This window comes from Glandiceps talaboti, chromosome 12 (genome assembly GCF_964340395.1).
Source record: "Glandiceps talaboti chromosome 12, keGlaTala1.1, whole genome shotgun sequence".
Classification (NCBI taxonomy): Eukaryota; Metazoa; Hemichordata; class Enteropneusta; family Spengelidae; genus Glandiceps; species Glandiceps talaboti.
Window position 1 is genome coordinate 384810 of NC_135560.1, and position 27367 is coordinate 412176.

Genomic DNA, 27367 nt, shown 5'->3' on the forward strand with positions numbered 1-27367 from the left:
AGCAGTTTTACATTCCACGGGCTCTATCCACTATGAATGAAATTGCCAAATATAACTCGAGTATTGACATATTTGACAGGTTTAGTCATTTTAAAACTAATGTACATAATTATTTTTGTACTTGATGCACTTTTTATTGTTTGTATTTTGTATGTTCTGCAGAGCCTGTAATTGGGATTTCATTCCTGTTGGTTTTCCGAATAAATAAATAAAAAAAATAAAAAAAATAAAGGTAACATTAGGGATTCATAGACAAGTGAACGAACATTCAAAAAATGTACGCAGATATGTCTAGCAAGATGACCATTCCCATAGCAACAGCCAGACGGTGGTGTATTTCACAAAATTAACAACAGGGATTCTTAGACAAGTGAAAAATCATTCCAAAAAGTTGTTGCGTACGAGTTTACACAGAATGTCCGATAGGTTGACTACAGTCATGTATAAGATGTACTGAGGTGTTTTTTTTTGGTATTGCCCCTAAACTTCTGATGATTGGTGGTTTTTTGTCTACTTAGACAGAATTACCATAAGCTAAATCTATGTGTATTTTAAGAAACTGCATGTTTGTTTTCTTGAGATGTCAAAGATGATAATTAAATAATATTATATAGAATTCATAATTTTTATAATAATCATGTTTATTTCAATATTAACCACCCTACCTGGGGTAGTTTGTTATGCTAAGTTTGAAAAATGGGGGTCATTTTATGAACATCTGTTGCCATGGTAACCAAAATCACCATAATATGTTAATCATTTTTCCAAAATTTGACATAAAACATTGAAAAAAAAGATAATACAGTTAAAAAATGTCCTTGTGTTAGACATGTATGAGTTAGTGCTACCTGGTGTAACATAAACTGTATAAAATTGGATAGCTGTTTCCATGGAAACATATGGTAGACGTGAAAAATTATGTTTTCATTATATACACATACATCTCACAAATAACATAAATCTGATAAATATCTTTTCATTTGCACATTGACTCCACTACCAAGGGAAATTTGTCATGCTGAATTCAAAAAAAGTGGACATTTAATGAACCTCGGTTTCCATGGTAACCAAAATAACAATATCATGTGGATTTTTTAATAATTAGACATTTAAGACTTATAAAATTTAAAATTAGGAAAAAACATCATTGCTGCTGGCATGTATAATGTTGGGTTCTTATATATCGCTTTCCCACTCCGTGTTCTAAGCGTTTTACAATTTATTACCCCTGGCTCGGATCAGAACAGCACAACGGCCCTTTAGTCTTCCTCAACTCTCCGGGGAGCATACAATCCATGTATGGGTTGGTGATATCTGTTGTAACAAGGTTTTATGATTTTTGAAATTATCTGTATCAAAGTTATGCAATTCTAAAACTCTAAAATCGCCAGAATAAATTGTAAATACCTAAAATACCAGCAGTCCTTGAGAATTTGATCTACCCAACTTGGTTCACAAAATCTCCAAATGTGTACACATACATTTGAGTACAAGTTGACATAGGGACTCGATACTGTATATCATTTGTATATGGATAGAAATTCAAAATCCGACAGTTTTGAGAATCGTCTGCTGCTCTCCAACTGGCATTGTAGTATTGTGACAACTCGATGTGCGTACATGCGTATGTATGTATTTCTGGGTCCCACATTCAGACAATAATATACACTGATATCATTCATGTCATTGGGGACAAGTGGCATCACGGTAGCATTCATTTTTACAGGAATATTGATAAATTATCCAGAAATTCTCAACAATGAGGCTTGCGAGGCGTTGAGTGCGAGAAATATGGCGACTGTTACACTGTGTGCGCGTGAGGCGAATGACGTCACTAGAATTGAATACAATGTACAAGTGAGATAGACAATGATAGAAACCAACTCACCAGCTTACAAATGTATTGTTTACATGACTTTGCCGATGATGAGGAATAATCATCATTAATTTACACTAAGTTGCTAAAATCATTGATGACTTATAAACAGCAAGAGGTATTGCAAATATTTTTATCTGACATGACATAGGCAAATGTTATGCTGTGTTTTTTCGGAGTGTCTGCTGATTGGCGCATGTTACCAGCACATTGTGCTGGTGCATGGTGACAGGTCTGAAATTTTTATGACATCAATTTGAGGAGTATTTCTATGAAAAATAATCACTGGCTACGACGGTACCTTTGATAAATGATTGCCTAATAAAGTACACTGAATCCATAGAACTTTAAAGATGTCTAAATCGCGAGCAAGCGTGAAACTGAGATGATGTGGGGAACGGTTATGTACATCTAGGGAATTACATAACATATCCTGGCCAATACACATATTTGACCTGTTGTTCTGTATCTCTTTGTAATATCATTATTGTTGTTGTAAAGATTCAGTTAGCTTCATCATACATTCCAGTATAGCATGGCAAGTTGAGAACTACACGTCTGTTTACATGTAATACAGGTCAACGTCAACATGTGCATTAGTAGGAGTATGTTAGACTGTGGTACCGGTTAGTACTGTGCCTTGACCACGTTTCCTACCCCAACCCAAATTAGCACTTACGATTTTATGTGCATTTCACTTGTTTCTATTTCAATCATGCACAATGAACAAAGAAACACAACACACTAAAAATATACACACTATACTTGGCCATCACAATAATGACTTTTACTGATGCAACGAACTTTTTGAAGGCCAGTAAGCATGTAAATGTAAATGGGTTCCCTGACCAATTTATGAGTTCCCCCGGGTGTGGCTCATGATCAAAGTGAAATCGAAAATTGTGTTTGAACTGATATAAAGAAGGCAAGTCAACTTCATGATAATATATTTTGGGTTTTTTTTTGAATAATAATGCATAGTCCGATTGTTTGTCTTGCTTTCAAGCAGACTACCGAGAGTTGATTGCTTTTATTTTTATACATAACATGTATCATTGTCGCAATCAACATAAAAAAGACGCAACTTTGATGTTGCAATTCAGTGTTGCCATTGTTGTGTCTACCTGGAAAATTACTGCATCATGGCAAATACAGGTTCATATAGACAACACAGTACAAATGTCAAAACAAAAAATAAATAGATAAAACAAAAATTTGCTCTGTAAGACGTGCTTAGCCATAGTTCTCTTCAGTATGTTCAAATTTTATTTTACAAGGCAAAAATAGTCGTAGACGATACGGTACCATGCCACATGTACAGTAAGCCTTTTTGAAAGACAATGAAACTGCTTTGTGTTACTGTGTGGACGGTAATGAACCCAATCAAGAGAAAATGAAATAAAGTGAGTACACAGTTTTCAAGGTGGCTGGTTATCAGACAAAACTGAAATGCCCAAAGTGTAAAATAAGAAATTAATTCATAATTATCTGGAAAATATTAGACAATTACGTGGCAAAACAAGACGAACAATGTCACTAGCGAAAGTGTTCTAGGTGAATTTAACCCTTGACCCAGTTTCATCCGGTGGATGTTGAAGGAAACGAGGTCAGTGTTACATCTCATGCATGATCAACAACGTTTACATGAGAGTATAACTAAATGTTGTCTAAACTTCAGTGGAAGAGAAATTCTGACACAGACTATTTTCAACTTCTTAAAACATCCTGAAGATAAGAAGCAAAATGTGACACTGACGAACAAGCTACAGGAGGCACACCCACACCACCATGACCATGTGCATCTGGTGGACTGGGATTGATTGTGATCACATCACATAATATTTAGCGATAACTTTATGCTGTTGTTTCCAAATATTATTGAACTGCAACACAAGCAACACATTTAGTGTGACATCTGATAAGCGACATTGATGATGGGTACAGCGACGTAATTCGTAAACAAATGTAACATTGGTAACTATTATTTCTGTAAATGATCCTTGTTTTGCCACGAATGGATACATCACTTGACTCCACCACAATGGCATGCAAAGATATTCTGAACTACTACCTTATTTGAGTATACATTTATGTGCTGCCCTTTTGGGTTCGTTTTGTAGCCCTTTGGTCTAAAATGGGGTCAGGGTTTTTTTCGAACTAAAGAGTTTAAAATGGGTCCACTTTGCATTATATTAGATTATGCTTGGTCTAAAATGTGACCATTTGTCCTTTGCCAAATCGTAATTGCCATTAATTGACCCAAAATGTTGCCTTGTAAGGAAAATGTAATTTTGTCTAAACTTTATGCTTTTAAAAACCTGTAAATTAACGGTCTAAAATGGGATATTGATTTTTGGTCAAAGTGGGTCTAAAATTTGGCCTAGGGCCTAGGGTTTTAATACTGCACTGACGACACACCCCTATCAGAGATGGCCACTGGTTCCGCCGCAGGAGAAATATAGGTAAAAGTCAAACTAGTCCGAAACATGTGAAGTCACAGTCAGTTACACTGGCATATAGAAATAAATAATTTACGTTCGAACAAACTCTAGTGGATTCCTGAGGATTTTTCACACATATAATATTTAAACCCCTTCACTTGTAATAATAATAATAATAATAATAAAATTAATAATCTTTATTTATACTGGATAGTTCTTTTAAGTATATAAACACTTGTCTCCCAAGAAGTCCAGTGAGGGCCATCCCTCACGGGTTCAGTGTTAATGCAAGAGGAAACCAGAGTACCCGGGGAAAGCCTGGTAAATTTAATCAAACCCTAAATGTTGTAATTGTTCCTGTCAACTGGTTGTAAATCACTATCTAAGTCAACTATGTCAAAGCAGTTTTCAATACCATTTAATAAAAAAGTTGCAGTTGAAATCAGTTGGCATTTCTCTTTTCCAAATGTGCAGATTTTCAATGGACTAGTAATTGCATCCTTCATTTCATTGATATCATCTTTATCCATCACTGCTGTTATCTCTGTGGACCCAATGTCCTCTTTACTATGTTGCTCAATCATCTTTGTCCCAAGTCCCTGCTCCCTCCACCATATAAGAACCAACATATAAGAACAACATTATCCTCTTGTTGAGCACCTCCAACTTGAGGCGGATAGGTATACGTTTGTGTTGAAAGTGTGGGTGTGGTTTTTCACATCCATTCGCTATACATATGTGGGTGAATTTAAACTTACTCTGACCACATCCTGAAGGATTCTGGTAGTTGAAACATATTGCTTTCCCCGTTTTATCATAGCTGTGGAATTTGGCATTGTTTCTAGCCATATACATAGTTAGGTTTGTGTGGCTGTAAATGGTCAAACAAATGGTAAAATATCCCAGGACTGGTTTAAAATGTGGATTGCAGATGGATAAAAGCTCTTCTCATAACATTCTGATTTCGTTTTGATACTCCTGTACCTCCTACCTGAGGGTAACAGTTCAAAAATGTATGTGTCGGATGACTTGTATCCTTAATGATGGATATGGCTTTACAAATGGATCTAAAATTATATTCTGTACCGATGACTTTCTGTGATGTCCAGATGACTCTCTCAAGTGCATTCAACTCATTGTTGGTGATGTTAAACCAGATGGGGATGGTATACATTGAAATACTCTATGACAGTGTTGTGAAAATTGACTAAAATACGACGACCCATTCCAAATTTCTTTAAATGTCTGAGAAAATAAAGATGCTGTTGTGCTTTCTTTACAATGTGTTCAGTATTTGTTTGCCAAGACAGTCGATGTGAAAGTTGAATACCCAGGAATTTGAAATGAATACCATGAATGTCGATTGGGGTATGAGTCATACCCACCTTTCGAAAATAGATAACAACTTCTTTGGTTATATATCTTCATATCTGGTATGAAGAATGGTTTTCGCTCACCTTTGGCTTCAGGCAGGTCTGCAGTATGTATAGTGATGGTATGCCACCCCCTGACAGGACACTTTTCAGGAAATTGTCCTCACTTCCCAGATTTTCCAAAAGCTTTTTGAGTTCCTTATCATTTGCTAGGTTCTTTGTTGTTATACTGGCTTACTGTCAGTAGGTATTGTGAGAGTGCCACTGCATTGGCTGACCTTTCCTCTTACGTTGGACTCCAGGTGTTTAACTTTGATGTCATTCAGTTCCCACCATGCCCGCCTCAGCATACATCACTGCCCTAGTGGTAGGTGCTCAATCGTCTTTGTCACAACTCCCTGCACCATTTCTGAAATTATTCGCCGATTTCAATGGTACTTAAAAAAAACTTTGGAAAGAAGAAACTTTTGCTGCACAATGGATGTATAGCAATAGCAATAAAGTAATAAACCATGTGACAGCAGCCTCTGTCAAGGATGACCATATCATATCATATATTCATAATCACAGTCTCATACATGGATTTAAACTCCAATAATGGTTGTGTCTGTTGTTGTACATGCTATGGAGAATTGGACAAAATCAATAGTCATAAAGATAGTAAGAATAAGATACCTAGATTATTCTCTAAACTTTGTCTGTGAAAATTATCTTAATGTCTCCAACATATGAAAATAGACCATTGTCACCATATTAGTTTTCATCCCAAAAAGCAAATTTCATCAACAAAGCTAGATATACAATGCTGATTGATGCATCAGACTCTAATCACATTGATTTTGATTTTCATTGGGAAAAAAAGTAATTTTGTTTTATTTTATCATAGAGATGATGAAATATTCACAAGTAGAGTTAGACATGGCATTGTCATGTCCTGGAACGCATGATGCCACCTGTCCACCCTGGGATCACACTGTTCAGTTGTATGTCTGCTGTGACCAATCATCTCCTCTGTGTGGTATGGAATTAGGCCGATGGATCACACCATTCAGAAGGTGATATTCTATTGTTCTTTTTGTATTGTACTGTAGCATTACTTTATTTCTTTAAAACTGGGAGGCTGAGTTTGAGACACTGCTAAAAGGAAACATATCTCTGTTTTCTTTCATTCTAGACGCATTGGTCGTTGGTTAACAAATGTAACTCCATTACTCCCCATCTTTAATTCCAATTCTTGTAACTTCACCATGAAGACAGTGCCATGGGCAAAACCATGGAAACCAGCCTTAAAATTGAGACTTTCTGGTCATTTAGGAAAACAAGGTTAGTATTGGTTAGCACAACATACTGACTGTTTATAGATGATTCAAAATACTCGCATTCACTATTGTTATTTTGCTAGATAACATGTTCATGAAACACATTCTGGTTTTAAAACTTTAAAAAAGTGTTTGCAAACACCTTACAAATTACCCTATTTAGCACATCTGAACTGATAAGGTTTGGTAGTGCTATATATAGGCATGGCAAAGTGTGTGTGTGTAAACAACTGAAAGTCAAAAACTGCCGGACCGATTGCCATGATAGTTGGTGGGTGTATTACCTTGGGTGTCTAGTTGGGAAATTGTTCAAATCAAAATGATCTTATCACCGGTGTGTGATTTGGGTAAAAAAATGTGATGTTTGGTCAAAAAACTTAAACTCAAAAACTATTGGGCAGATTGGTCTGAAATTTGGTGGGAACATTCTCAAGGGTGTTTAGATTAAGAATTGTTCAGTACATGATGCGCAAATTAGGGATGAAAATGTCTTTTTGGTAAAATAAATCTTTAATTCCAAAATTACTGATTGGGCTGAAATTTAATGGGGATGCATCTGGAGGTGTATAGATGGAGAAATATTAAGCATATTATAATGTCATCATTGATATGCAAATTAGGTGTAAAAATGTGAATTGTGGTCTAAAACTTGCATCTCAAAAAGTACTTGGTCAATGAGACTGAAATTTGGTGTTTTTGGAACTGTTATTCTGCAGATTTTCATCAAAAGATTTTGACACAATTGACCCTAGCAACCATGACCACACTCTTAGCAACAACCAAATAGCAGTATATTTTGATTAAATAACAACATCATCTGATAGGCAAGAGAGTAAGCATTCAAAATATGTATGCAAATATCCCTAGCAACAGCCAAATGATCACAGATATTGCAAAGATGACAACAAGGATTAATAGGCAATTGATTAAACATTCAAGAAATGTATGTAAATGTGCCTAGCAACAAGACCACACCCATAGCAACAGCCAAATGATCACATATATTGCAAAGATAACAACAGGGTTGGATAGGCAACTGGATTATCATTCAGTAAATGAACACCTATAACTAGCATAGATCAGCATGTGGGTAAACATTGTTTAAAAACTGTACAGTTGTGCTACAACGCCATTGGCACTATTTTTTCAGTCAGTTCCCGTCTGATTTCCTTCAAGAGTTTTATGATATTTCTGGTCCCACCTAGACCATGCCATTTTGTGATGTAATAGAGAGAAGTCTTTAGCATTCAGGCTGTGACGAGCCTAGTCAAAAGGTTACTAAAACTGAACGTGAAAAAATGAATCGCTGATGTTTGTAATGCAAATATCCCTAGCAATCATGAGCACGCGTCCATAGCAACAGCCAAACATTCGTGCAGGTTTGATCATTGCTTCACCCATGGTGAATTGTCTGCAGGTTTGATCATTGCTTCACCCATGGTGATAAGAAAGCTGTGTGATCGACTATAATTTATTAGAATTTAGGAAAGTACTCAAAACCTGACGATCATTGAAACAAATCTAAGGTTGGAAAATTAAATATCAGTTGCACAGAAGTTCTAATAGCTACTAAAAATAACCAAAACGGGCCATGTTATGGCTAGCGAAAGCCTACGAATTGAATTTAACCCGTGACCTAGTTTCATAAGGACGTTGAAGGAAGCATGAGGTCAATTTGACGTCTCATGATGTAGTAACAATGCGACGTTTACATGTCAGAGAGTAAACTATAACTAAGTGTTGTCTAAACATCAGTGGAAAAGAAATTTTGCCGATCTGACACAGACTATTTTCAAATTCTTACAACATCTGAGAAAACTGAAGAGAGGAAGCAAAATGTGACACTGACAGACAAGTTAGACATGGCATACAGGAGGCACCCCATATAGTGGGTTGTGCAAACTGGGCAATGATTGTGATCATGTACTAAAATAGTAATAGCTAACTTTATGCTTTTGTTAGTCCCCGCCGGACGAAGTCCGGGACGGGGACTTATGGATTGGGTTCCGACTGTCCGTGCGTCCGTCCGTCCATCTGTCCGTCCGTCCGTCCGTCCGCAGCCGTTTCTTGGAGATGCCTGGACCGATTTTTTTCAAACTTGGTACAGGGGCAACATACAATGACATACATATGCACGTCAATTTGTTTCTTGATACGATCCAATATGGCCGCCTGGCAGCCATTTTGTTTGCAAATTTTCCATGTCCAAAGCCATAACTCAGACATGCTTGAACAGATCTCATTCAAAGTTGGTACTAGGACAGTGTTCTATGACATACATGTGCATGTTCATTGTTGTTGTGATACGATCGAATATGGCAGCCTGGCAGCCATTTTGTTTGTGATTTTTCTATGTCCAAAGCCATAACTCAGACATGCTTGAACAGATCACATTCAAAGTTGGTATTAGGACAGTGTTCTATGACATAAATGTGCATATCCATTTTCATCGTGATATGATACCCCATACCCGACCAATCCTTTATTGTTGTAGGCATGTTCCATGTCCAACAAGCAGACACAACATATCTAAGTCTTTTTGATTTAGGTTCACAAGTGTTGTTGCGTGATCAGAGTAGTGATAATTTTGTAAAAAACAATCATAGCGGGGACTATGTCATTCTCAATGACTTGTTTCCAGATGTTCTTGGACTGCAATCCTTTTTAACAAGTATTGACAATTTTCAGAAACCTGATGATTTTATGACTGAATATGTTATGGTCAAGACTCATACTTTCAGTTAAATTTTTTGATGGGAAGCAACACATTTTGGAAACATTTAGTGCGACATTTGATACGAATAAGCAACATTGATGATGGGTACAGTGATATAATTTGTAAACAAAACTTATGTTGGCAACTATTATTTCTATAATGATCCTCAAATCCCAAGGACAGCAGTCTATGTTGTAAACATAGATCTGAGGCTAATGGATAGATCATTTGACAAATAAACATAATTTTGGTGGTTTGTTGAAATGTACATTTTTCAAAATGTGTACAAAAGACATTACAAATCTTTTAAATAAAATAATCTAAAACATAATCTAATGTCCCATTCAGAATGTCTGAAATCCTAGAATATGTGGAAACAGAACAACATAAAACAGCTATAAATAAAGAAATGCTGCAAAGAGTATCTTTCTTCCAGAGAGAAATCAATGAGAGGAATATGATGAGGGACACAAAAACTTCCCAGGCTAATGTGGGTTGATTTACGGGAAAATACAATTATCATCATCATCATCATCACACTATTTATGAAACCTGTCAGACAACAAAGTCACATCCCATTCATACCAAATACAAAATAAATTTATTATAAGACATAATTCCATAGTCAAAGTGTTTCACAATAGTTTTCCAAATTTTCAATCTTCAAGTTACTATTTTAGTGATCAAAGACTGACAATTTGGAAGTCAAATATTATACTAAAAGCCATAAAATACACTGAAGTAAGTACAATTAGAAAAAAATCTCTAAACCTTCGGAGGGGGACAACCCCCTCCCAAACTCAAAAATCTCCTAAAAAGACTATTGGGCCAATTGAGTTGAAATTTGTTGTGTAGATGTTTTGGGATGAGCAGATATATTATTCTTCAAGACAAACTGACTGGCTCATTAATATGCAAATTACAGGCAAAAATAGAATTTTGGTAAAATTGCTTATTGAAATCTTCTCCAAAACTACTGGGTCAATTGGGCTGAAATTTATTGTGTTGGCGTAAAGCAGATATAGTGGTAAGTTTGTTCGAGACAAGTTGATTGGGTTATTAATATGCAAATTATGGGTGAGAATAGAATTTTTAGCACAAGTGAACTGATAGGGTTCAGTAGTGCTATAGGCATTGCTAAGTGTCTCTCTGTCTGTGGATGGATGTGTGTGTGTGTGTGTGTAAACAACTTAAAGTCAAAAACTGCTGGACTGATTGCTTTGATATCAGAGATGTGCGTTTTCGGTCAAAAAATGTGATTTTTGGTTAAAAAACTTTTGGTCAAATAATAATATCAACTGGTAGGTGCTCAGTAAACATTCAATACATGTATGCAAATATCCTAGCAACCATGACCACGCCCAAAGTGTTTCAAAAAGTTACATACTAAAGTTTAAGTTGGATAACTTGAAAAAATTATTAGTGATGTCAATGTCACTTTGATTAATAGGAGGAATGTATTAGTACTCCTGATAAATCATACAATATTTCATGGCTACAGATATACACCCATCAGGATGATAAGTATTCAATCATCTTCTTACAAAGTTGTTCTATGGACTTGTCAACCTTGCTAAAATGAAGGAAAGAGACCTGTAACAAAGAATTCAATAAAGAGAAGAGAAAAGAAGTTGTAGAGAGACTGACAAGACAGAAAGGACAGAGAATAGAACTGATAAAATACATATTTTTTTTCATTGCCCCCCTTTTTTTTTATTTCGCCCACCCGCCCCGCCATTCTACTGGAGCAGGGAAACAAAAAAAAAAGGTCACGCTTAGCCTCTCACAAATTGAATGCTAAATTAAGTATGTACAGATAAAGTTGTGAAAGGGCGCCCTCAAACGTCAGCCAGCATAGCAAATAGCAAATATGAGCAGGCATAGCAAATATATGCTCAAACGGATACATTTTATTGACAATAGGACCAAAAGGCACCATTCCTCTAAATTGTCTCTCACACAATGGTTTATTATTATATTATATTTAAACCCCTTCACTTGCAATAATAAAAATAATAATAATAATAATAATAATAATAATAATAATAATAATAGTAATAATAATAATAATAATAATAATAATAATAACAGTAATAATAGTAATAATAATAATTATCTTCATTCAGGTAAAACTCAATAAGCATTACAAATGACGCAGAGCATTGCAGGGTCGGCTTCTTTCCATTCAGGCTCTCATACATGTACATCAAATCAACAATCACGCAAAAGTCCACTTACAAATTCTAAAACACATTAGAACATAAAATACACACATTTTGACATTATACCTCCAGATAAATAAAATAACTGCTAGGCAGAAGAAAATTTTATAATTGTCTTTGAAGTGTTAACAATTTTACCTGCTTTACATGTTCAGGATTGGTCATGACATGAAAATGTATCTTTTGATAAAAAAAATCTTTAATTCCAAAACTACTGAGCAGATTAGGCAGTAATTTATAATGGGAATGCATCAGGGGATGTGTAGATGACGATGTATTCAAACAGGATGACTCCATCAGTGGCTAAACATTCCAAAAAATAGTGCCAACGGTGTTCCAGCACAACTGTACAGTTTTCAATAATGTTTACCATATGCTGATCCATACTAGGTATTGGTGTTCATTTGCTTATCCAGTTACCTGTCCAACCCTATTGTTATCTTTGCAATGTATGCAATCATTTGGCTGTTGGTATGGGCGTGGTCATGTTGCTAGACATATTTGGATACATTTTTTGAATGTTCGTTCACTTGTCTATGAATCCCTAAATCCCTTGCAATATACATGTCATCATTTGGCTGTTGCTATGAGCGTGGACTTTTTGCTACACACATTTACTTACATTTTTGAATGTTTATTCACTTGCCTATTAATCCCTATTATCTTTGCAGTATATGTGATCATTTAGCTGTTGCCATGGGCGTAGTCTTGTTGCTAGGCATATTTGCATACACTTTTTGAATGTTTTGTTAGTCCCCACCGGATGAAGACTGGGATGGGGACTTATGGATTGCGTTCCGGCCGTCCGTGCATCTGTCCATCCGTCCGTCCAGAGCTGTTTCTTGGAGATACCTAGACCAATTGTTTTCAAACTTGGTACAGGGGCAACATACAATGGCATACATATGCACGTCAATTTGTTTCCACCTAGCACCCATTTCGATCGTTTGTGAATTTTCCCTGTCCAAAGCCGTAACTCAGACATGCTTGAACAGATCTCATTCAAAGTTGGTATTAGGACAGTGTTCTATGACAAACATGTGCATATTCATTGTTGTCGTGATACGATCCAATATGGCCACCTAGCAGCCATTTTGTTTGTGAATTTTCCCTGTCCAAAGCCATAACTCAGACATGCTTGAACAGATCTTATTCAAAGTTGGTATTAGCACAGTGTTCTATATGACATACATGTGCATATCCATTTTCGTGGCATACATATGCACGTCAATTTGTTTCATGATACGATTCAATATGGCCACCGAGCAGCCATTTTGTTAGCCCCCCCCTCCCCCATACCCGACCCATCCTTTATTGTTGAATGGTTTATTCCATCACGTCATCTTGAAGAGTAGGCATGTCCCATGTCCAACGAGGAGACAAAACATGAGTAGGCATGTTCCATGTCCAACGAACAGACACAACATATCTAAGTCTATTTGATTTATGTTGTTTCGTGATCAGAGTAGTGATATCAAGAAAATGACAACATAAACTGCCAGTTCCTTAAAACCCAATCATAGCGGGGATTATGTCATTCTCAATGACTTGTTCACTTGTCTATTAGAATCCTTGATGTCTTTGTGAAACACACCACCGTTTGGCTGTTGCTATGGGCGTGGTCATGGTTGCTAGGGGTATTTGCATACAATTTTTGAATGTTTGTTCAATTGTTTATAAATCCCTATTATCTTTGCAATATATGTGAACATTTGGCTGTTGCCATGGGCATATTTGTTGCTATCTTGTTGCTAGGCATATTTGCATACACCTTTTAGCACAACTGAACTGATAAGGTTCAGTAGTGCTATAGGTATGGTGCAGTGTCTGTCCGTCTGTCTGTGTGTGTGTGTGTGTGTGTGTGTTTGCATGGACGACTTAACTCAAATGCTATTTTTTTTAAAATAACAAACAATTGTGCTACAATGCCATTGGTGTTATTTTTGTGTTCATTTCAGACATATATAGTAAGGGTGACAAAGCACCATTTCAAATAATTCCACTGTTTAGGGGAGGTACCTTCAATAAAACTTACAACACCAAATATTCACCAATCGCTTTCACTCTATCAGATGATACAACAAAGGTGAGTTATTTATTTTCATCAATCAAATTTATACAATGCAATTAATAATGTAATAAAAATTGAAAAGTCAGTGGAAATCAGTTCCCTTGAAATGATGAAATTGTTTTTTGGTAATAATTCTTGTGCACGTTCTTTTTACATGCATCTTTTAAACATGCATTATTGTGGTAAGCTGAATGGACACTGATTTACTGTCCTGTACGCGGGCAATTTGTGTCAAAAATAATGTTTCATTTCTTCGCTATATCTTTCACATGCAATATTCTAAATCTGTCTTTAAGAAATATGAAAATATCTCGTATGTCAGATGGGTTAACAGACAGTGTCCATCAGCGTTTCCATGTGACGGGTCCAGAGTTGTCGAATTCTTAGCAGGTTTTTGATGCCATTTTAACATTGTATTGTATTATATTAATATTGTATTATATGACTGTCATGGTTTTTTGTTTGTTTCTCTTCTTGTGAAGGCTTAACAAATAAATAAACAATGGGTACATTAATTTCTATATTCCAAAACCCTGATTAGCTGACAATAATCTAAATCTTACAAGACCAAGACTTTGATTGGCTGACACTACATTCTACATCTGACCAGTCTCTAATGGATTAGGATTTCTCTTTTCAAGGTTGAGATAGTGGCTGTAATCACAGGCCATGGAAGTGATGAGAATGGCTGTGGGGAGTTTTGCCCTACATCACACCATTTCGTTGTCAATGGCAATGTAACAAATAACAAGACTTTTGATATTGCAGGTTGGTATAGTGTCATTCATACAGATAAGTTATTATTATAGCAATTAAACTAAAAATACATGTAAATAAGCAATTACCATAGTAACCATTGCATTATTATAAAGATGTCTCTTTTTTAACTCCGCTGTCAGCGAAAGCTGAAAGCATAGTTTTAGGTATAGGTTGGTATTATGGTATAGAGTATAGGTGAATCATTGGTGTTCGTCAACTTTTTATATTTTCATTATCTTCTCCCGAAAGTGAGTCAGAATTCTTTGATATTTGGTGTGCATGTTCCCTGGAGGAGACTTTTCAGATTTGTTCATGCCAAGTTGATCTGTGCCATTTTCAATTTGTTATGATTTTTTTCAAAAAATGATATTTTCATCATCTCCTCAAATACTACTTGTCAGATTGCTTTGATACCTGGTGTGTTGATGCGCAGGGGGTAGCTTACTCAGATTTGTTAATTTCAAGTCAGCACATCTTCTTTTCTATATTTTATGATTTTTTTTTGTAATTTAACAAAAAAATTAATATGTTAATGAGCATTGTGACTGACGCCATATGTTAATGAGCATTGTGACTGATGCCATACTGGAAATCAGTCCACGAGACTTTAAGTAAACTGCCACTTTCCAAAAGACACTATTGATGTCAAACAAGCAATGTAATATGTGCTATAGTCATAATTCTACGCATTGTGTGCCCAAATGACAAGTGTTTGTTCGAAACAGGGTTGTAAACTTCAAATCCAAATTTTGCACCCCTTCTACATAATCAGCCAGTCTGCAATATCCTCATTTGCATACAATCTATCCTCCAGCTAGACAGCGACACTTTGAATGGCTGCTCACGGGCCTTATTTTTTGGTATTTTCAACTCGCCGTAACTTTCACTAGAGCATGGCACGTCAGATTACCCAAAATGCAGTATGATTTGTATGCGAGGAGATCGAAGGTGCGGCGCCATCACATATGCACGTTGTTCTACACATGCATTACGTTGTATACGTCACTTTTGAAGAAAATTTCTGACGGCTATCGCGTTGTCCCTGCTGTCCCAAAGTAATCATTAAAAAGAAATAAAATTTACTCAGTCATGAATTTATTTGTCTCTTTCTTTTTGCTCAAAAGACAGGGTTTAGTATACATAATTTACGGAGCTGTGGTGCATGCTCGTAATAGCGTAGCGTACGTGGGTCTAAGTTTATCTGCTCTCTGCATAGCATCCGGGCATACACCGTTTACTTATCGTGGTTTGCGACCCTGAAGTATCATAAACACAATTTAGACTATTAAAAGTACAAACATCTATTCACAGTTATAATTTTATTGGCTGAATTTTATTTCTCCGGGTTGATTGCTCGAAAGTTAGAGCGTAATTACCGAGGTGTTTACACTACTGTACAAAACATGCGGCATGTGTGATGATGGCATCCGGGGATGGCTTATGCACCGTGCACGTCACTTTTTTGTATAAACTATGAGGATTTACAACCCAGCCATCCCACAATCGCAATCAATATACTAGTAGTACAAATACATGCATTTACTTACAGTTATAAATTTTATTTCTCTCATTTCTCACTCAAAGGCCAGAATATAATATTAGTACATGATACAATTTACCGAGTGACAGCATTACAAGCATATACGGTGTACACGTAACTTGACTATATGTTGTGCCTAGCATGATATGTGTTACACCGTCCATGTGCACCACCGCGATACCGATTGTCCATAGAAAATACAGGTAAAGATTTACGCCCCTGCTGCTTACTCATATTTACAATTGATAAAACTACACAAACATTTATTCACGGTTACGAATATTCAATTTATTTTCTCTTGAAAGCCATAAATACTTTGTATAAAACATACCTGTTGACGATTTACGAACCTGCTGTCCCATAGTTGTCATACATGGTGACATAACATTTTCGAAAATTCTATGTGACTGCAGGACTACGTTCAAATCCTATGTCCGTCAAGGAATTCACTACGTGCCTAGGCACCAAGTATATCATTTAATTCGTATTCACACGTACTACAATCCTTTGTTCATGGATTTTGAAAAACGTAGAGACAGACAACTTTAAAATGTGACAAAAATCCCAAAATTTGTGAATTTTCAGGAAAATTAGTCTAAAAATGACAATAAATGCACAAATACAAATATGTATAGTTTGTTTTCATTTCAGCTGATTGTCACATGTAGTGGCTTTTCCGACAACATCATAAATTTATGAATTAATAGAATCGAAAAAACACCTAAATTTGACCAAAAATGACATTTTATTAATATTACGATAGAAATGCGGAAGGAAAAAAATTCAAAAAGTACTAAAAAATAGCAGACTTTCGATTTCCAGAAATGACTTGTTGTGAAGGAGGATGGTGAACTTCCGCCCTCTGCTACGCTTCAAAGCATTGCATGTAGAAGTATAGGGAAGATATGAGATTTAAGATGGCGTCTTCTGAAGGTATCTGCGAGCATACAAATCGCATTGCATGATGGTCTAGCTCACTTGTCGTGTAGAGTCCACCATTTTAGATACTGTAAATGCCTAAACCTCAACTGACATCTCTTCTTTTGTGCCAGCAAAATAAATTTTGGCATTTCATTTAGGAATACCGATTTTCCGATGAATTCATGGAGCATACTTGAGGCCCTGAAATTTCGACCCGGCTCATAGTTTCCTCAATACGGACCGGAAAAATTACAAATTTCACAAAAAGGTGGATTTTTATGTGTTTTAAATAACCATGGCAAGTAAATTTAGTAGGATCGTTGTGTAACGGTTCAGGCCGTTCAAGAATTTTCGGTAGAAAATGACTGATTTGAACCGGAAGTTGAAGCTGGCCTTGTTCGACCAGGCGATTTTCCACAGCCAGTTAACGCGGGAGTTCTTGGTACTCTCTAAAATCACACTTCAGACCCACTATAAAAGTTTGATGTTTTCAAATAACATGTAGCTGTGATTAATTCTATATTGTCGTGTAATTTGGAGTGACAGTGAACTAGAATGAAGACAACTCGCGTAAGCAAGGCAAGGCATGCCTCGGCCATAAAGACATGCGGGTGAAGTTATATGACAGAACCCCATGGCCTCGCAATGGACCGTAGGGCATACAAAAGTTATTTTCACTCATGATTCGGTTTATTGGTGAGGCCATGGGGTTCTGTTATTATTACATATGTACACCAAATACGCAATAAAATGCAGGTGGGGAAGGGCGAACAACATATTCACATGAATATGTATCAGGTCACCAGCTCATGTCATTCAGAGGTCAGAGACGTGAATTATGAGCGATGATTGGTTGTCAACAACAATAGGTATTGATATGCAAATTATGTGTTGACCTGCTCTCGCTAGCTAGCTCCGTTGTGATTCATTCACAACACCGATCAGAAGAAATGGATACAAGATTAATTTAGTAGTAGAAACAGATAAAATTCAAAAGCGTGGTATCCATAGTGTCCTATATAATAGTAATTCAGCAAAATTTTTCAAAATGTACAATATTATAAAAATTATATATATTAGTCTTCATCAGAATCGGAAAAAGATTACGGATTGTCTGCAGCATTTTATAATGTAAACACACTGACTAGAACTTTGACTTTGAGAGATCGAGCTGTTTCAGGCGACATGAAATGTGAAAGATCCACCGCTAAACTGTGTGTTTGAAAACATTCCGCATAACTGTGGGAATTAATTGACTGCGTTCTGGCTGGTTGATGGTCCTGAGGAATGTGTTGCACGATCTCCCATCGGCTGCATTTGTTGGGCGTTGTTGATGTGTACGCGTACGATGACATCGGTGGCCATAGTCGCTGGCACGGGCCTTGAATCAGATTTATTTTGTTGTTGATCATAATAAAATTCACTCTCAGAAAGTTCAAAATAATTCAAATTAAACAAATCGTTATGTTCAGAATCCGCCAAAGTATCTATATAACAATATTACATGTAAAGTAGTGGTCGCCAGCAATATTTACAAACATAAAGTAGTTTGAAAGGTTGTTTACTCATTTGCATATCAACAGTGAAAATACCTTGTTAATTTGCATAGTTATTTGATAGGTAAGGCACTAATTTGTATAGTTATTTGATACCTCAGAACTTGCGATAGTCAAGAAAAATAGTGACATACCTTAGGAACCAACAAACAAGCGACCTATCGGTCAGAATAGCTCCGTTGTTTTTTTTAATTTAATTTTTTATTTTGGTAACATGTAGAAGTGGTTCAGTTCTTCACTATGCAGTTTTGTTTTAGCGATGTAATAAAGTGGATAGTGGTTTCATATGATGTCTCACTATAAAACACATTTTACACAGAAAGTTGGTATTGTATTGTACTTTTATACCATAGTCACCATCTTATAACAAAAATCTACTGTTATGAAAAATTGCACAAAATCTCAGAAAAAAATGACTGGGAAATGCACACAAGAAAAAGAAAAAAAGAGGATTTTGATGTTGGCTATAAATAATTCCAGTGTCTTACAGCTTTAACCCTGGAAAATTTTAATGATGAATGAAATAAACTAGGGATCTAAAATAATTTTGAGGCAATTTGAATTTCAATTTTCTAACAAATTTACCAAGTCAACAACATTCAACTTGTACTAATTGTAGTAGATATAGGGAAGAAATGTATTAATCGCCATCTTAGTTTCCGTACGACGACAATCCCAAGTACCCGGATGCACGAGGGACTAACCCGGAAGAGAGTCATTCTCAGCCATACGTTAAAGTGGTAACACTCGTTCATGTTCTATTACCTTTCACAAAGAAAACACAACGAAATGGTTGAAGTGATCTTTTTTTTATTTCTTTTCATCACAACAACAAAATCTGCGTGATCAAAAGTGTTGTAAACTAAACCAGAAAGAATTATCGGACTGGCTAAACTTCCCGCTGAACTGGAGCAAGGTCCAAGTCCAAGTAAGCCTCGATAGTACGTGAGAAAATCGTCTCAAACAAGCGATACAACTTTTAAAATATAACTTGACATGTCTTCATTTGTTAGAGTTATACAATTCAAGACGGGTTTTCACTCGAAAACAACAATTCTGTGAATAATGACACTCTGAACGGACGATGATACCACTGTAACGTATGGCTGACAACGACTTGCTTCCGGGTTAGTCCCTCGTGCATCCAGGTACTTGGGATTGTTGCCGTACGGAAACTAAGATGGCGATTAATACATACATCGTCTGATACTTTAATTTACAGAGTTTCTTGTGACCGGCGCCTGTCAGCAGACTTGGCCAATTTTTTTTTCATCATTCCATTGTATTTAAACCTTGTACTTGACATTTCGCAATATTTATAATTCTCAACAAAACACCTCAACATGCCTCACCTCGCTCGTACTCAAAGCAGTCCCGGTATGATCACTGACTAGTCGTGCTTGCATACGGAGTAATCCGGGACTCGATTCTGACAATTGTCCCTACTATTTGTTTAGAGTCAAGTCAGCAATATAGACTTGTGCACCGCCTGTCGTATGTAAGCAGGGCTAACCGCTGACATGACCAGAGAGAACCTTTTCGGATTTACATGTAAAACGGGGAAAGATACGAAAAACATAATGCAAAGTCTGAAGCCAAATTAAAGTTGTAATTATTTGGCAAGACACGTTCATGTCGTTTAACTTTACATGTAAACTGTCGGCCAATAAACAAAGTTTGGTCGATTCACAGTCGGCAGTGAGACTGCTCTTGCATAACTTCAACCGCATGCCTAGGCATGCCTTCCTTATGCGAGTTGTCTTCATTCTGGTTCACTGTCACTCCAAATTGCACGACAATATAGAATTAATCACAAGTTACATGTTATCTGAAAACATCACACTTTTATAGTGGGTCTGAAGTGTGATTTTAGTGAGTACCAAGAATGTCCCGTATTGCTACTTGCTGTGGAAAATCGCCCGGTCAAACAAGGTCAGCTTCAGCTTCTGGTCAAATCAGTCGTTTTCTACCGAAAATTCATGAACGGAGCGTTACACAACGATCCTACTAAATTTACTTGCCATAGTTATTTAAAACACATAAAAATCCACCTTATTGTGAAATTGTAAAACTTTCCAGTCCGTATTAAGGAAACTACTAGTATGAGCGAAAAACCGGGTCGAAGTTTCAGGGCCTCAAGTATGCGTCCCAAATTCGTCGGAAAATTGGTATTCCTAAATGTAATTCCAAAATTTGTGTTGCTGGTACGAAAGAAGAGATGTCAGTTGAGGTTTAGGCATTTACAGTATCTAAAATGGTGGACTCTAGTGTAAGTTACGGCGAGTTGAAAATACCCAAAAATTTAGGCCCGTGAGCAGCCATTCAAAGTTTAATGGTCGCAAACTGAAGGATAGATGTATGCAAATGAGGATGTTGCGGACTGGCTGATTATGTAGAAGGGGTGCAGAATTTGGATTTGAAGTTTACAACCCTGTTTCGAACAAACGCTTGTCATTTGGGAGCACAATGCATAGAATTATGACTATAGGACATATTACATTGCTTGTTTGATGTCAATAGTGTCTTTTGAAAAGTGGCAGTTTACTTCAAGTCTCGTGGTATGATTTTCAATATGGCGTCGGTCATAAAGCTCATTAACATTCTTTTTTTTTTTCAAATTACAAAAACTTTCGGAGAAGATGATGAAAATATAAAAATTTGACGGACACCTATGATTCACCTATACTCTCAATACTCTATACCCACCTATACCTAAAGCTACGCTTTCAGCGGAGCTAAAAATTGTTCAAAAAGTGTGTAACGACAGGAAAGACACGTATGTGCATTAAAAAATGCATTTATTTGCTGATCTTCATCAGGAATTGGTTTTACTTTTGGATCTATTTTATCTCAATTTATCTAATTTGCATAGCCATCAGTGAAAATGCCGGTTTTATTTTTGACTGTACATCAACGTACACAATGGTACATATGTAATAAAGAGCAGTATGTACAGTGAATCGACCGTACCAAACTGTGTTTATTAGCCAACAGTTTACATGTAAACACAGATAACTAGTGTTAGTAAGTTAGTTATCTGTCATGTATCGACATGAACATGTCTTGCCATTTCCAAAATGCAAATATTTGGCAAGTAAAAATAATTAAAATAATTACAACTTTAATTTGGCTTCAGACTTTGCATTATGTTTTGCGTATCTTTCCCCGTTTTACATGTAAATCTGAAAAGGTTCTCTCTAGTCATGTCAGTGATCATACCGGGGCTGCTTTGAGTACGAGCGAGGTATGTTGAGGTATTTTGTTGAGAATTATAAGTACAAGGTTTAAATACAATGGAAATGATGAAAAAAAATTGGCTGCTGACAGGCGCCGGTCACAAGACACTCCGTAAATATAAATATTAGACGATGTTATGTCTACTACAAGTTGAATGTTGTTGACAATTAAGCTTATGGACAGTGTTTTTGGTAAATTTGTTAGAAAATTGAAATTTGAATTGCCTCAAAATTATTTTTGGGTTGTCGGTGGCCAAGTGGTTAAACTACTCGCCTCTTACCACTGCGGTCGGGGTTCGAACCCCATTCAGGGTTCGATTAAATTTACCACGCTGTAAGTAAGAAGAGTGTCGTTCAGTTTGACTCTACCGAACAACGCAGGTTTTCCCCGGGTACTCCGGTTTCCTCCTGCATTAACACTGAACCCATGAGGGATGGCCCTCACTGGACTTCTTGGGAGACAAGTGTTTAAATGCTTAAAGAACTATCCAGTATAAATAAAGATTATTATTATTATTATCATTATTATTTTAGATACCTAGTTTATTTCATTCATTATCAAAATTTTCCAGGGTTAAAGCTGTAAAACACTGGAATTATTTACAGCCAACCTCAAAAATCCTTTGTGTGTGTGTGTCTGTGTTTGTTTCCCAGTCATTATTTTTCTGAGATTTTGTGTAATTTTCATAACTAATTTTTTTTTTAAATGGTGACTATGGTATAAAAGTATAATATTTTACCAACTTTCTGTGTAAAATGTGTTTTATAGTGAGACATCATATGAAACCACTAACCACTTTATTACATCGCTACCAAAATCAAAAACTAAAAAGAACAGCGGAGCTATTCTGACCGATAGGTCGCTTGTTTCTTAAGTGGTCAAGGTTGTTAAAAAACAGATAGTTCCAAAGGGCCGACAGGGCCAGCTTGGAACTCTTGATTTACCTGGCACTTTATTTCCTTTCTTTCTCGACCAATCACACATACTTTCCCCAACCACTTCTATGCAGTAGGAGATGACACTACCCACAATGCACTGCGGTCCACTTATGAAATCGGGTTTACCTTGGGGTATAATAATAGATGTTGAAATTGTGATTTATGCATATTGTATGCATGATATTTCATTTGGGCACAGTAATTTTTTCAGCTTGTTTTGAGGCAATGAAAGTCAATAGACAATTGGATGGATCTTATTTTATCAATCAAATATTTTCATCCCACCACATTGAACACAAGCTCTGAGTACTCCAGAACACACTGCGCTTTCAGCCATATGACTTTGTTTTGAAGCAGTCCTGTTTACAATCAGAAATTCAAAGACAGAGCTTTTTTTGGAATCTTAGCATATCAATGATGTGGAGATCCCTCGAAAGTCAGTATTTTTATTAGTATTTTTTGTGTTCTCTTTTTTTTTTAAATGCTACCCTGCCAAATGAATTTCCAGAGGGTTAACGTAATCATGTAGCGATCACCGGCAGGTGAGACCCGTACATACGTAACATACATTGTTGACTACACAGGCCATTATATAGAAATTTGGTGTTCAATTTTCATGAAACTTTGAGTACAGACTTAAAAATACCTAGTGAATCGATGTATACAAAATATATTGCTTGATGGAAGCAAACTTCTGGACAAAAACATCAAATTTGGTCAAATGTTTGGAAATAAATCAGTGAAAATTTTGCTGAGTATTGCCTGTAAATGTATTTGGTGTACACCCAGAACTGTGACCTAGACACATTAAAAAAAATATACTCTACCGATGTTTAATATAAAATGTCCCATTAATTTGACATAAAATACCGTGAAAATGGTTCATTTTTGAGACCAAACCTTGTCATTTTCAAGTCCCAGGCGAAATCATGTAAATCTGTAATGAATAATCCAACCGAAAACAAAAACCTAACATCGATAGGTCAGAGTTTGAAGAATTACCATAGAACTACAATTCCATGTGGGTTCTACCTGCTAATATGCTAAGTTGGGTCAAAAGATTCATCCAAACGTGGAAAAATCTTGCCAAGTGAAGCCGAAGATGAGATATTTTAATAAATATTCTCAAGGTTATGGAAGTGTGTATGTAATGCGGAGTAGGTCTCTGCATAGCGGATCACAGCAACAGATTAGGAGTTGTTTTGTTGGCGTTTCAGTCTGGAACATTGCTTTTGCTTGCAAATGCAAACTAGTTGATTATTTTAGCCTTATCAGTGAGTAAATCTCAACAAGGTTTCTTTAATTGTTTTATGATGACAGGTTCACCACTAGGATGTGCTGATAATGTGCCAACAGGGGTTGAACCAAATGAACATGGTACTTGGCTGTATGGACGTGATGGCTGGTGTGATGGACGACAGGTTGACCCATGGGTTATTGATATTACAGAGCAAGTCCAGAAACAGGCTACAAATACTGTTACATACTATGGTTGGTACAATGGTGCTGACCCTGACCCTAAACAGAGTGCTGGCTATATCATTATGTATTCCTACCTTGTCTATTATAGAAATATTTGATAGCCTAATGCCAACTTGAAGGCAATAGGGGCAGCATAATTAATAGTAATGATAATAATAAAATAAATAAATTCATCCAAATGTGGAAAAATCTTGCCAAGTGAAGCCGAAGATGACATATTTTAATAAATATTCTCTAGGTTATGGAAGTGTGTATGTAATGCGGAGTAGGCCTCTGCATAGCGGATCACAGCAACAGATTAGGAGTTGTTTTGTTGGTGTTTCAGTCAAAAGATTTGTGTTTACAAAAACATCTTACCAGAAATGTTATATCTTAATGCTTCATGAAATCAAATAAATTCAGAAATGTGTTGAATTATTACCTCAAGAGCAGTGCCCTAGTGTTGAAGAAGCAGGAGGAAAGTGGAGTATCCGGGAGCACCTGCATTGTTCAGCATGGTCAAACAAAGCATCACCCTTGTTGCTATACAGACCTGGTTAAATTGTAATTAAACCCAGCATACGCTTTGTGGGTACTAATCCATATCGCAGAGTAAGAGGCGTATGAGCAAACTGCTTGGCCACCGAACAAGCAAACCAATTTTTACTTTTAAGATGTTAATGAATTATAACTGTGCACAGGTTGACTTTGAATAAGTCAGCAAAAACCCCAGAAAAACATGTTTTTTATTTCATCTTTATTCATCATATTCCTTACCGACAAAATTTCTTAACTAAAATAACTATATTATATAATACAGTGCCTACATGTAATAATGTCTCCATGTCAGTGTAAAGAGATTTCATGCAAGTATGCAGATATAAAGTACATCTTCCAAAGATTATAAATTCTGTCTGAAAGCTTATTAATAACAGCATGTAACAATCATAACAATTTGAATAATGACCTGACAAGCAATGGTATACTTGACTGTGTTACAGTAGATACACTTGACTTTCTGTTACAATACACTGTAGATGCACTTGACTGTGTGTTACAATAGATTTTCTAACCATAAAAGTACTAATTAAAAGTGGTTTCACAGAGTAGTACAACTAATTATGCAATTATCTGTATTAAAATCATATATTTGTAAAAATATTTGTGAATATAGCTTGTATGGAAGTGATTTTTGTATTCAGTAAATCTTACAGTTTGATTTGATCATTTTACTTCATACACAATTATTATGCAGCAATGTGTTGTTGAGACATGTACACACTCTTTAAACATAATATATACACAACCTCTCTTGAGATTATCCACATTTAATCCAGACATTGCCTGATCTGGGATTATTAACATTTATCCCGGTCTCTTGACATTATCCACATTTAATCCAGACATTGCCTGATCTGGGATTATTAACATTTATCCCGGTCTCTTGAGATTATCAGCATTTATTCTGGTCTCTTGAGATTATCCACATTTAATCAAGACATTGCCTAATCTGGGATTAGCAGCATTTATCCCAGAAATCATCCATAGCTTGGTCCCCATGATAATTGGTATCTCATCCAGAAATTATCCATTTATGGTCATTTAGCCTAGAAATTGACCATTGGTACATGTAGGTCTGAGGAATGGCCTGGACTTGGGTACAGACAGGAAACCCGGTTTCATGCCATTCTGACTTGGTTTAGTTGGACCAACAGATGACCTAAATACAAGGGAACACATTGGAAACCTGTCATTGTTTTATAAATGAATCCACAAGTCTTTGACGATAAAACAGCAACTAACAACAAATACGCATGAAATTTACTTTCTACTCTTTACATGATAGCTCACATTCACAAACACATTGCAAGTTCTGTTGGCATTTCATGTACAGGTAAAATGGCCATACTTCACTGTACAATACTTTACCCACAACTCTCTCTGATTTGTACTGTTGGACATCTCCTTGAAGTCAGGCAAATCTCACCTGTGTACAGGATTTTGTGAGAATATTTTTGCCATTTTCAAAATGTAGAATTGACACTAATGAGTTTCTGAATACATATTTTCATTGGTTCTGGTATCAATGATTTATTGTAGGAGTAGCAATTTAAGAAATTTGTCAACAGATTTTCTTGAAAGACATGCAAAATATTTTATACGAAACTAAGGAAATATATGCACCTGTTATGACTGCTAAAGATATAGATTTGTTTGAGATTATGACAAAAGAAATTTGCATACTAAAACTCATCCCACACACTGTCTACCCAAGTTAGTGATACTTTGACATTGGAAAGTGTTTTATTCACATACAAAATTTAGAACTTTAATTTTGATTCCTAAACATACTTTTGTTACATATTGATTAAATGTAACTACGATGCTTAAAATGTTGACAAATATGGGTTATTGACGAAGTTACAAAATAAGGAACTTCCAGGCATACCAATCAGAGAGAGCTGTGGGTAAGATATTGTACAGTGCACCTGTCCTTGTCAAAAGATGAAATGTAATTTTATTTATTATTTTTATTTGACCTTGTTTAATGAGGGTAGCCTGGTAAACTCTAAAAAGAGTTTATCTCCCCCAGGGCCCTCAAAAATTTAACAAAAATATAAAATACAACAATCACATACCAACATGTTGTTAAGAGGACATAAAACAAAGATACATGTTAAAATTCTTTCCAATAATGTTTTATATAACTGCTTTTAAAAGAGGCAAGTGTCTCTGAAGACTTTACTTATGCTTTCAGCTTATTCCACCCAATAGCACCTTGTATTGACCATGAGTTTTTCACAACATTTAGTTTGGCTCTGGTGACATCTAACTTATTTTGAGAGCTAGCTCTTGTCGTACAGCTACGACGCTGATTGACAAATTGAAACATTTCCGTCGTATACGATGGAACCATACATTTCAAGGATTTAAACA

General features: G+C 36.1%; 2 protein-coding genes across 2 annotated transcripts in view; one reads left to right on the plus strand and one right to left on the minus strand.

Annotated features, from left to right (window-relative positions):
• LOC144443344 (uncharacterized) overlaps positions 1–25528 on the plus strand; it is a 49793-nt gene extending 24265 nt beyond the window's left edge. Inside the window, exons 6-10 of the mRNA XM_078132800.1 lie at positions 6577–6745; positions 6865–7013; positions 13906–14033; positions 14660–14786; positions 24290–25528. Of these exons, the coding sequence (XP_077988926.1) occupies positions 6577–6745; positions 6865–7013; positions 13906–14033; positions 14660–14786; positions 24290–24549 (833 nt within the window). The 3' untranslated portion in view covers positions 24550–25528. The remainder of the gene's footprint in view (positions 1–6576; positions 6746–6864; positions 7014–13905; positions 14034–14659; positions 14787–24289) is intronic.
• LOC144443580 (recQ-like DNA helicase BLM) overlaps positions 25190–27367 on the minus strand; it is a 125489-nt gene continuing 123311 nt past the window's right edge. The window contains exon 15 of the mRNA XM_078133118.1: positions 25190–26150. Within this exon, the coding sequence (XP_077989244.1) occupies positions 26033–26150 (118 nt within the window). The 3' untranslated portion in view covers positions 25190–26032. The remainder of the gene's footprint in view (positions 26151–27367) is intronic.